We start from the raw sequence: 12687 nt of genomic DNA, 5'->3' as shown, positions 1-12687 counted from the left end.
TGAATGCCGCAGACCCAACAGAGCGCCCGCGGTTAGGAGCCGTCTGCACTGAGTCCCGTTTTATTCTCCAGCTGCTTTGAATTTTCTATTGGCAGAGCTGGGCTCGTCTTCAGTAACTGGTGAAAATGAGATAAAGATTTCTACACAGACTGATATTTATATGAAGATTTCAGAGGGATGCTAATGGCAGACCTGTTGGCGACGTGTATTTCACATGTTGGTGCTGCAGAAGGAGAAACAATGGGTTGCTGTGCTGATGAAATCTGCAATTACATCCATCTTCTCAGCACACTAGAATGTGTATGTTGTGAGTATAAAAAGGCTGTACAAGAACCACTCCTTATAACTGCAAAGAAATACTGTGATTGAAAAGAATGAATGATGTCAGACCAAACCACTGGCCTGCAACATTTTAAATGGCACCTTATATGGGCCAGGACACTATCTGTTGGCTCACAGTCACACATACTGGGGTATGCAATTTAAAGCAAATGACCCCTGCTTTAGACACGCTTCTCCTATAAGTACTCTGCCACCAGCAAGCCCAGTGCTGGGACCTGTCCCAGGCTTTCGTGGAACCGGTGGCAACCTCGTGGCTCTGTGTTGGCCATTCCTGGGAGCCAGGATCAGATCTTGGCTTTTGGGGCTGTGTTCATGGTCCCGACTGCTGCTCCATCGCCCCTGCGGGAAGGTAGCAGACACCGGGGCGAGGTGCTGCAGGTCAGGGTTCCCCCTGCCAGGAGGCATCCCCCTGGGCTGAGACACGAAATCTTTCAGGGTGCGCGCAGAACTTCATTCTGCATCACCCTCTCCCATCTGCTGAGGACATCAGGACATGCAGAGTGGTCTCATCTCCAGGCTCAACACCTTGTACACGCAGGTTATAGGCATATTATGGAGACCAGGGTTAATATTCAGTTTGCTGAAGACCAGCCTGTCTCACTGAACTGGAATACCTTTCGGCTGCCCCGCTGGCAACTACCTCTTCCTACCTCCTTTCCAGAAAAAGAAAGGCCAAAAAAGAAGAGGAGAGGAGGCCGTGCTCTGCAGCTGCAGAGTGCTTAGGGCAGCCTGGGGAAAAGGTTTATTCTGGTTGTGTTTGGTCTCACTGAGCTTAGCTCATCTGGGGCTGGGGGGCTTTGCCCACAGTGGGGAGGGGGAGGTTGAAGCCTCAACCCTTCTGTCTCAGCAGCTGGGGCTGCCCAGAGGAAACCAAGGCCCTGTTCCCCAAACCAGCTGCAGAGGAGGGCGCGATTCAAAAGCCACTGTGTTGGCTATATGCCATTTGAAGTCCTGTGTACTTTTGTGCTGCTGGATGTCCTTCCTCAGCCAGATAGGAAACACCTATGGTTCATGGTATGTAACTCTGGTTCAGTTTCTAGACAAATATAGTAAATGGAATAACACATTTCAGTCTACTCTGAAAAAGATTCTGCGTGAAACTGCCTGAAATATCCATTAGCTGCTTCGGATCCAAGTAAATCCTAAGGACTAAAAAGACAAGTGCTTGTGTGTGGTTAGCTGGCTCGCTTTCTTACTGCCCTCTCTTGTCCCCCTTTCCTTTTCACAATCCCATGACTGCAAAGCACAAAACCACCATCTAATGCTGCTATATCTTGATTTCTGCTCAATAGTGTTTTCCTTTGCACATAGCTTCACCCAAAACAAAAGTATCATGATGCCAAATGTTTCTGAGGAATTATGTGATTCTGTTTTATATTTCCCACCAGCTGAATGCAGGTTTCCCTACTGTAGCTTTTCCTAGGTTACAATGTTTTGGTTTCTCTTCCTATTTCTAGTCGAACTCCAGAGGGAGAGGGAGCTCAAGCGTATTTTTATGCACAGTACCTTTTCAGTATATAAACGTGGTACCATCTGTTAAGTCTATCAGTGATAAAGTGTGATGCATCTGATAGTGTCCAGCTTTCTTTTCATGGAGCGGATTCCATAAATCTGCATAGCAGCTTTTCTGGAAACACAAGAAATTCAAAAGAAAATGCTAACTGGAAGTTAGCATGTGTTTCTGTATGAGTCATATTTTTGGTGACTCATTTGCACGATAATATGTTGCTAGAATGAACATTGTATGGGCCACATATACTCTTGGAAAAAAACATGTGTTAGCCGCTTTAAAATAAAATTACTCTTTTGCACTATTAATTTCTTAGGTTTCTTTTTTCTGTAGTAATTATTTTTGCCATTCCAATTTTAGTTGCATTTGTTTTATAAGCTTGAGACTTCCTTGCCATACTTAGTCAATGAAATACCAGACCGACCTGGGGTAAAAACAAGTTAATGCTTGCATCTGGGAATTTTAAAAAGCATGTCCCTTGTGTCACCTGACAGATCTATGTGTTTATTACATTCATACATATTTCTTAAAGGTGCAAACAAAATCAACTGTACGACTGTGAACATATATATGGACAAAGCCAGAAGGCTAAATTGTATTTCTAAATCACAAAAGAATAGTGAGTATCACTTCCAACAACACCTTAAAACACCTTATCTGTTTTTTTCAATCTTGAAGTAGCTTCAATAATCTAATCTACCTCTTTTGCCACCATAACATTCACTGTTCATGTTGCCAAATGTCTGTTCTGGAAGCAACATCCCTGGTGTCACTGTGGCTCTTTGGGACTTCTCTAATCTAATGTGTAATTGCTCTGCAGAGAAAGAGCAAGAACTATTCTGAAATAAAACCCAACATGAGAAATACAAGAACGGCAGCACTGAGCTGTGACAAACTTGCAGAAGGGTACAAGAAGAGGCCAAACATACCAGCATACTTTCCAAGAGGTCCAAGGCTCAGGGAACTAGTTGAGCCACAGGTGGTTGTTTTTCATCCATTGATTTGTCTGATCTTATTCTGAGCTCCTTTTAGACTTCTGCCCTGCACAGCAGGTGGGGGCCGACCTTGCTGGACCACGAACCTGGGTGCAATGGTTTCACATGAGCCCTTTCCAGCTGCGCTGGGCGATGGTACATCTCCCCTTCATCTGGTACCTGCCACCTCCAGCCCTCTCACCCGCGAGGTTTGTGTAACAGCAAATAAACCATCACTCCCTGTGCCCTTTACGCTGCCTGGTGTGACAGTCCTTTATGTTGTGTCTCCTAGGAGGGATTGTTTGGATCTATTTACCTGCTCTACAACGTCCTTTCTGAGATAGGGCACCAGAAGTGAATGCATGCTTCCAGATGCAGTAGGCATCAAAACTGGCAAAGAAATCTCTAGATTTCTGTTTTTTCTATTCCTTTCTTAATATTCTTAGCATTTGATTTACTTCTTTGACCAGAACTGAGTAGCAAACTAATATTTTCACAGGTCTATCTATTACAGCTACAAGATCCCTTTTTCAGGTGGTCATGCTTAGTTCAGAGTCCACTGCAGTGTTTGTGAAACAAGATGGTGCTTCCTCTGTGCCCACCACTTAGAATTTATCACCACTGAGTTTCTCTGCCATTTCATTGCTCAGTCACTCAGTGCCATGAGATCCTTCTGCAAAGCTTTCTTGGCTGATTGTTTTCCCTATTTTGAATGACAGTGCAAAAAAAATATTGTTGTTAAATTTCCTTCCCCTTCCCAGGTCTTTTATGAATGTACCGAACAGCATCAGTCTCACTGTTGTAAAGACCGATAATTTACCCTTATTCTCTATTTCCTAGCCACAGTCTGTGAGATGACCTTTCCTCTTGTCCCTACGCATTTTAGGGTGTTTTTTAAAGTCTTTGATGAGACACTGCCAAACACCTTTTGAAAAACCAAAAAGTCTGTATCAACAGGCTCTTCCTTGTCCAGTGGGTGACCCGCTCCTTCCAAGGATTTATGTGTCATGAGCTCCTCCTACAAGCATCATGCTTCCCCGTTGTGGCCTATATGCTCATGTGTTAGTCTATGAGATTTTCTGCTTTTTGTCCATAACGTTTATCACTTTGCTTTGTACAGCTGTCAGGCTGCCTGCTCTGTAGTTCCCTAGATCTATTCTAAAGCCAGGCCTCCCAGCAAGGGACATTCCACCCATGACCAGAAGTAAACTTAATACACAGTAATGCACTTACCTTAAAAGCCAAAATGATACTTATGAAAAGGAGGATAATGACAACCAGACACGTAGGGTTTACAGACATAATCTATTGGTGGGCTGCATAGGCAAAAATAAGCAAAACACTGTAAGTTAATATCATGAGTCATTTAAGAGCCATTCAATTAGTGCGCTCCATAATTAACAACTTGCAAAACTTGCTGTGATCTACTAAATAGGGAGCTCTCTGCACCAATAACCAGTTTCGGTAAGTTTGGCTGGAACAGACATTGCAAAGACTCAGCTGCCAAACGTCCACCGGAGGGCTGAGGGGTTTGCGTTTTGCTTTGTATGTGGTGTGGGCTGTCTTCTCCTCTGTGCTTGTGGGTTTTATATCTGACACAAACTAGCAAAGGACATCTCTCTGGGAGCTTTGCAGCAAGAAATCTGCCATCTTGGGCAATGGCAGGCAAGTCCTGTACTTATTAACTAATCATCTTATACTGGCACTGGTTGCCAAAGACCAGAGGCAGCTCCTTCCAGAAATTCAAAGCAGGAAAAGCTGGACAGCATGGTCCTTTCACCTAAATATTTGATCAGAAGACATTGAGTCTACTCTGCTCCATCTTATTTTGGCTAAATTTGGACTACTTCTCCAGGAGCACTTGTTAGTGCTGCTGTCTGAGTGCATGCCCCAAGGAATCATGAGTCCTACGGGGGGGCAATGTCATGATTTCAAATCGAAATGTGCTCCAGGTCCTTCTGTTATCTCATACATGAAATGGAGGTGACAAAATTAATCTTCCTACTTAGCGTAGGCTCTAGTGATTTACAATTGTGAAACACTTTTGGATCACTGGCTGAAAAACAACCTCTAAAAATGTTTTACTATATTTGTTATTGCTTCAAGAAAACACACCCTTTAAAATGAATGTTCCAAATCGTTTTGAAATATTGCAAGACACAAGTTCCTGTTTCAGTTAGAATAAACCATTGTTCACAGACAGAGCTGTTCTCCACAAAAGATAGCGCTGCTGCAACAGTAGCTCATTATAACTGAATGCATTAGCTCCTTCCACACACAACCCCCTTTTTCCTTACAGGTCTAATTAGTTAACCAGGCCAGCTCTGCATCTTTGTCAGGACAATTAACTAGACCGAGCTATAACTGTATTCTTGGCAATGATGGTGTAAATCCAGAGTAACCCCTTAATACCCTTTATACCAGAACTCAGTCCGCTGCATCAGGAAATTCTCCTTTTTTTGGACAGCTGCTAGTGAGAATAGCTCTTTATTTAGCGCTTCCATGAACTGTTCGGAGTGGTTAACATAAACAGCAGCTGTAACCGTTTGCAGTTAAAGGTTACATAAGCACATTTTCTGCTTCTTAACAGCAATGTTTCTGTTCCTGTACAGAATTTCATGGCTGAAGTTTTTAGCACGTTATCTTCTTTGTTGAGGTACAGCTTTTGTAGAAAACTTGCTATAATTCAGTAAGGTGCTTCTTTTTTTTTTTTTCCACAGAAGGTTATTGCTAAATATAGTGGATGCAATCACCCAGCGACCAAAAAAGCAAGAGTATATGCCAAGAAAAGATGCACTGAAAAATAAACACAAACCTTACATGCAGAAAATTTAAGTATTAATACCACAGCCTCCCCTCCTGCTTGCAGGAGGGAGGCCGTGCGCGTGGTTAGAAAGTCCAGTCAGTTAAGGACAGGTACAGTAAAACTGCCCCAAAACAAATTTTTAGCACTGTCCTACCATTAAAAAACTAGTCAAACTAGTTTGTGAATATAATAAAAACCTCCTAGTGAGGCTTTGGTCCTCCTATGCTCTGTTTTTTGGGGAGCAGTAACTGGTCAAAGACTGGATGACTGCATGCTGGGGTCTTGGCCATAACCTAATGGCCTGTTTCCAGACATCAACTCAACTGGGATTTGCATGGGGGCAAGAGGAGGGCGGGAAAATGACCAAGAAAGGTCCCGCTACCTTGAAGAGCAGGAACATCTGCTGGTGCCACGAGCCCTGGCCAAGTCTGGGAGCAGCATGTGCTGCAGAGCAGCGCCGGGCCCTCCCTTACATCAGCAGCGTTTCAGGCGAAAGGACAGTAATTCAGCACTGAAAGCAGCAAGCCAGGAGAGCACGAGGAGCAAATGCTGTGGTTTGTCCTCTTCACACTCAGCTTTCTGGATCTCTGTCCTGAAGAGATGTGAGGTGCAAGCAAGCCCCATTGAGATGGTGGGTGCTGCACCCATGTGGTGGTCAACCCTCCCACAGATGCCCAGGAGATCGTGGTGCAGGGCATGAAAACCAAAGCTGTCCCCTCCTGGGGCTTCCCAGCTTGCTCTGTGGAAGAAAAAGCTTTCGAGGCTGCAATGAATAGCCCAGGGGCAGCAGGTCAGTGTGGAAGAAACTCCCTTTGTTTGCCAACTGGACTGGTGGCACCTGCTGACCAGAAGACGTTTAATGCTGGCTTGCCCAGGCTGGCCTACGAGCCACCTAATCTGGACTCATAACTACAAACCTCTTCAGTGCAGCAAGAAAAGCAATTTATAAAACCTGCAGCTTTTGGCAAAGAAGCAGGAAAGATGATGGGAAGCATCTGCATCTGGCTCGCCTGGTGCAGGCACCATCATGGAGCTGGTGCCATCAGGAGGCCCTTGGGATCCTCCCATGGCAGCAGCTGCTCCCAAAATCTCATTCACTCCCACAGAAAACGGGTACCAACAGTGGTTCAGATGAATCAAAGACCCATTGCCCTCTACGGACTGCAGTGATAAGCTTAAACACCGATGTGGGTGTATGAGGTGGGAAGAGAAATTCTGCTCCTGTGCTGGGAGTTTGCTCTCCTGTGGGGAGACCAGTAGTTGAAATCCTGCTGCTGGGAAGGCCCCGGGCACCCGGCTCAGTGCTGCAACCTCTGGGAAAAAGCTCAGTGTCAAATGTTGTGCAAGGTTTGATGAAGCTGAGACTGAAGTATGGTGGGGTGGGAAAAATCAAGCCTGGAAATACAGGCGTGATTTTGCAGCGGGACATGATGAAATTTTCTATACAAACAAGAGGTAGGTGTAGTGATGTGGCACTGGCATGCTAAAGTCATAATTAAAGTGTCATTTAAAACCTTGTCATGGACATGGAGAGGGCTGCATGCATAGTGATACACCTGGTAAACTTTCACTTTAAAAAAAATACTGCTTATACATAGCAAAACTCTATTAGACACTTTAAAAGAATCTAAAACTTGCATGAAAAATATATTTCTACTGCATTGATATTGTACAAATTGTCCAAGGCTGAAGCCCTTTCTCATCCTCTCAGCCTGCTTGCATAACCTTTCACATTTTCCTTCCCCTTGGACCACAAAAGATCCACTTTAAAAGGTGGTGTGGATTCTCATTCAACAGTTACGATGCTCCGAGTGCCAGAATCTTACAAAATTGAAAGAAAACAGTAATGTGTCTGTAGAATTTTTAAAGCTCTGCTATGAAGTTAGTAGTAGTTCTTCTTTGGAATTATAAAATGGCATTAAAAATGACAGAAAAGATATTCCTTCTTTAAGCTTTAGTTTATATGAAAAATTTCTTTAGGTTTAATCTCTTTTATGTTCTCTAGTCGTTTCCCCTAGGATTTAAAAGCATGACTGATATCACCTGAATTGTTAGACAGCAGCATTGCAGGTAGTCCCATAGTAAAGCTATTTAATATACTTTGCAATTTTCTTTAGATGAACTGTAATAGTCCTGTACTTTAATAAAAGACAAGTTTGCATAACTCAGTTGCAGACTAGCCTGTTCTGCACCTCTGCTTCAATTCATTTTATATACTGTTATCAGATGACAGAAGATGAAGTGTTTAATTTGAAGGCTTTAGAAAGCCCATATATCGAAGATCTAGTGGAGATAAAGAAGTGTGCTTTAGATCAAACTGCTTTAGACCACTACTGCTCCAAGAACCAAAATGATTTTTATTTTACACATGCTGGATTTACCGTATGTGAAGGTTTTCGTTTTTCTAGTGACAGTGATAATGACCAAGATGTCTAACATAACCCTTAGAAAGTTTTATCACATGTGGTCGCCAGTAGAACATTTCAAATGCTAGATTTGTAACATCTACTTATTTTACATGACCATTCATGCTGAGATGCTCTTGCAATTTATGGGAATTAGGTGGCACACCTGCGTGCAACTGGGTATTAAAAGGCAATAAAAAGTTTCCAAAGACACTTGTGCCTCTGAAAGAAGCAGCCAATATAGGCTGACAGTACCAAATACCCTGTGAACACAATGTTCTGTGTTTTAGAACTGCAACATTTTCAGCTAGGGCTCTGCCTACTCTATTGACAGGTACTCATTTATCATCTTGCTAAAAGTACATGGAGCTTGCATGTAAAAGTACACAGTAGTTTGCAACTCACCACCGATAGACTGAAATCTGGCAGATGTGCACCAAAGTGAATAGGTAACATAATTCCAGATACTATTTTTTTTAGGGAAATAGAAATGGTTAAAAACATGGGGTTCTGACCTTAGAGCAAGGAAAAAATGTTCTTCTGAGACTGCCAAATATATTCCATTACCTAATGCATACTTCCTTCCAGGTACTCAATAATGGATATGAAGAAGAATTTGGATTTCTTATTTCCTTTACAGAGCTGTGCTCCCTAACATATCATTCCCCAAATTCAAAGCGGGTTTAGAGGAACAAAAGCTGTAAGAATGCCAGGAAGACACACAATCCCCTCCCTTGCTTTATGCCTACCTTGGCAGACCTCTGGAAAGGAAAGGGCAAGATGACTCTAGGGCTTATTTATAAATCGTCAGGAGGGATCGCACCCAACTGGCATGACTCAGGTCTCACCTTCGGGGACAAGGGTATTAAGTGCAGCCTTGTTCTAAACATGGTGTTTGAGACGAGAAACCTCTCTGCCATGAGTATTATTGAAAGGCAGGGAAACAAGTCCATGGGTACAAGCCTGTTTAACAATATTTGGGCGCTAACACTGCATTGATGGTGTTATTGCTAAAAATTTGAAAAGCTTGTTTTCAGTTTCATCTCATTGTGTGTCTGAGTATCTGATACAAGTGTTTGTGATCGTCACCTCTCCCTTTCGCTTTTGCCCACTTAGAGAGACTGTATTTGCTCTGAGCCAAATGTGACATCCTTTTGCCAACTGATGTGGCCCGTTTTTTTTTGCGGAGCCACTTGTGCTTGGGACCACAGCTAAGACACAGGAGGCATAAACAGCTTCAAAGCTGATGCAGAACAGCTTCAAAACAGCTTCAAAACTTTGTTGGACAGGTGACATTAACTGCACAAAATTCACCACAGCTCTTGGTAGTTGCTGCCAATCACTGATCTCCACTGTGAATGATAAAATAGAAATGCCTCCTTGTTTCTAAATGAACTTAACTTGGACTAGCTTTTAGCTAATCATTATTATGCCTCTCATCTAATTTAAACAGCCTTTTAATACCTCATTATTCTGCATATGAAAACTCTAATGGCATTACCTCTTGGCCTCCTTTCTTGGTAAATGAAGCAGGAAAAGCTGATTGTCTTTCGTCATACTACAATGTATCCAGCTTTTACATAGTTTTCGGAGGAACTTTTCTGCATGTTTTCTGACTTTTAAGCATGGTTCTTTACACCCAGAAACAAACAGGTGAAACCTATGTCACCAACTGAGAAGGGAAGTCTCCTCCCCATTATTATACATTGCTTGTTTTTATTGTCCACAAATCCTAAGAGCAGTTTTGGGGAACAGCAAAAAACCTGGGGACTCTTGTTTCGGCACTTAGTTCCCTAGATTGCTTACAGGGTCACTGCATCCCAGGTACAGTTGCCATACTGTATGCTCATTTATATTCTTCATTTTTTTACATTTTTTTGCATTTAGCAATGTAACATACATTAATGACTGAACTCAGGTTCTCAGTCTAGCTCACTCTGATTAATGGCTCTGCCCTTAGTGTTATTTACTTCATTAATCTCCGTGTCAGTGATAGGTTTTATTAGAAGTGATTTTGCCAGGAAAAGGCACAAGTACTGACTCTGGGAAATGCAGAGATGCGCACACTTTGAGCAATGCAGGGGTAGGGTCTTTCAGAGGATGACATGGAACAGCTGGATTAGGCTCCTGCTCGCAATCTCCCGCTAGAGGACTTGTTCCTTCTAAACAGCGAGCCTGGGGAAGCTCTCCCAGGGCTGACGTTAGCCTTTGTGAACAGCCTCTTGGGTACCAAGGTTATTAATGGAAGTCAGGAAGAGCATGAGACCTACTGCCGACTCCTGGAGACCTTCCTCTACCCAAAATAGAAACCCATTGGCAGATGGTCAGCTTGACCACGACCCTTTACAGTCTGTCAGCTAACCTCTTCTAATCCATTTGATACATCCTTTATTGACCTAGTACTTTATTGTTGCTCTGAGTATCATGCTGCGAAGTCACACGTCTTACAAAAGTCTATTATGCCCCTGCCCATCTTTATTGACAAAGTCAGTAATCTTGTCAGTAAAAGAAAATGAGTTTGTCTGCAGGACTGATTTTCCGTGAAACCGTGCTGGCAGTCATTAATCATGTTCCTCTCTTCTAATCCTTTATCAATTGACTCTCATCTCAGCACTTCTGTTATTCTGCTTGGTAGCAATGTCAGGCTAATCAGCCTATAATTATCCCCCTTGCCCTTTTGAGCATTGACAGTTTAGCACTCCTGAAGTCTTGCGGCATTTCTTTACCAGTCCGGAAAATGATTTACAACAGCAAGACTAAGATGTGTGCAAGCAGAGGTTTTAACGCTCCAGAGCAGCAACACGGCTCACAAAGTGCTCTGCTGCACCGTTCCCAATACCTTCCAAGGCCGGCTCCTTGTATTTCTGCTACGGAAGGCCCTATTATTTTTTTATCTGCAGGAACAACATGTTTTAGCAGACATTTTGAGAGAATCAGCTGCTCTTTGGCCTCCTGGTGAGCCAGCTCCCGATGTGGCACCAGGTTTTCAGCAGAAGAGCAGGGGCTCTTCGATGCACAGCTCCCAGTCCGCTCCCATCCCCTCACGTTCTCGCACAGTGACCAAGACTGTGCAAAACCTGGTTACAACTCATGCTCTGGGAAGGGGGGGCAGTTCCTGCAGCCACACAGACGCTTGCGCTGCCACAAAAGAAGGGCTGGCACCGCTGCAGAAGCGAGGGACTGCGGGCGAAGGATGGGCAGGAGGGCTCCAGCCAGCGGCAGTGCCAGCTTCAAGCACTCGCCAAGCTGTGGCCGTAATTTGTTCTTTTCCACTCATACCTCTGAGAACCTTCTGAATTTTTCCTCTGATTCTCTTCCAGGGTAGCATCAGCCGTGGATGCAGGCGGGTGTTAAATAAGGCAAAGGATAACAGGCCCCTGATACATCCCAGCTCCCGCTGGCTTGACACATTGCCTCTTCCTGCAGATTTGTGTGGCTACTTATCTGCCTGCTGTTTCTCATTACCTGTTATTTATACTGCCCTAGCTAGTTTTCCATCCACATAACACAGTTCACAGCAAAGCTAATCTGTGTTCAGGTTCTCAAGGCAGATTTTCAGACACAGCGGCAGCGTTAGCTTCTCCCAGAGCTCTGCAACTCCACCTGAACCTTGTCGGTCGTGGCACATGGTCCTGTGATGAGACAGAGGCTGATGGGCTCTTGTCTTTGCTGTAGGTGGTTGCAATCACATCCTGTAAGCTTGCACAATACTGGCTATGAATGTTTGGCCAAAGTAGACCATGGCAGGAAGGCAGCCTCTAACTGTCCCTAAGACAGAATCCGATAATATTTTCTAGCAAAAACAAACCTACATTGAATCAAACTCCTGCCTAATGAAATCTCTGTTAAGGCCACCAAATAAATTAAAAGGAGCAACAAAACATCCTTGAAATAGCACCGAAAATAAGCCACTGGATATGAACAGAATAACTCTGAATCCAAAAGCAATTACTTATTATCTATGTCTTGCAATATGAGTCTCATTCTAAATGAAGTGGTGCTGAGAGCTTTCACAACATTGCAAAACTCCAGAGCTCTGCACAAATATTTTAATAAGTTAGTAATGCAACCTTGTAAGGATGTTGACCACAGACTAGCAAGGACTGAGACGACTTCTCAAGGGCTGCATAGGAAGTCAACAATAAACCATTGGCTAGAAATACAGGACAAACTGTGCACCTTGCACAGTGTTTTCCCCCGAAGTCCCCAAAGGCTTGTGAACGTCAAGTGATTTACCAGTTGGCGGAGGTAGTCCTGAATTGTGCTGGGATAGACGAGTACGCTGATGGCAACCAACGTGTTGAGAGCAAAGTCAAAGATCTGGTAACAGAAGAAAGGGATGATCCAAGCCGCATGTTGCTAAAAAGGAAATAAATTAAAAACTCATCAGCCACAAGTTAAAATAGAAGGATATGTGTCTTTCTGCACTAAAATCTAAGGAATATTTGACACAATGCATTACATTTCATGAAGCCATAAGAGAAAAGAACTTGTTAAATCAGCTAAAAGAAATACGACATTCAGCCAAAAGGGGTTGGCCAAGCCAGCTTGGCTGCTGAACTGCAGTAATATGTGTGGTGTAAGTAAGTCCCACGACTTGTTATACTGGGATATTTAGAAACCACATGATACTCTTTTTCCCCCTAATTA

General features: G+C 43.5%; 1 protein-coding gene across 1 annotated transcript in view; it reads right to left on the bottom strand.

Annotated features, from left to right (window-relative positions):
• LAPTM4B (lysosomal protein transmembrane 4 beta) overlaps nucleotides 1–12687 on the bottom strand; it is a 46084-nt gene that overhangs the window by 22664 nt on the left and 10733 nt on the right. The window contains exons 4-5 of the mRNA XM_009585992.1: nucleotides 12217–12396; nucleotides 4060–4131 (exon numbers count right to left, since the gene is read on the bottom strand). Of these exons, the coding sequence (XP_009584287.1) occupies nucleotides 4060–4131; nucleotides 12217–12396 (252 nt within the window). The remainder of the gene's footprint in view (nucleotides 1–4059; nucleotides 4132–12216; nucleotides 12397–12687) is intronic.

This window comes from Fulmarus glacialis, unplaced genomic scaffold (assembly GCF_000690835.1).
Source record: "Fulmarus glacialis isolate BGI_N327 unplaced genomic scaffold, ASM69083v1 scaffold15869, whole genome shotgun sequence".
NCBI lineage: Eukaryota > Metazoa > Chordata > Aves > Procellariiformes > Procellariidae > Fulmarus > Fulmarus glacialis.
Note: the sequence above shows the minus strand (reverse complement) of the source record. Positions and strands in the feature narration are given on the sequence as shown.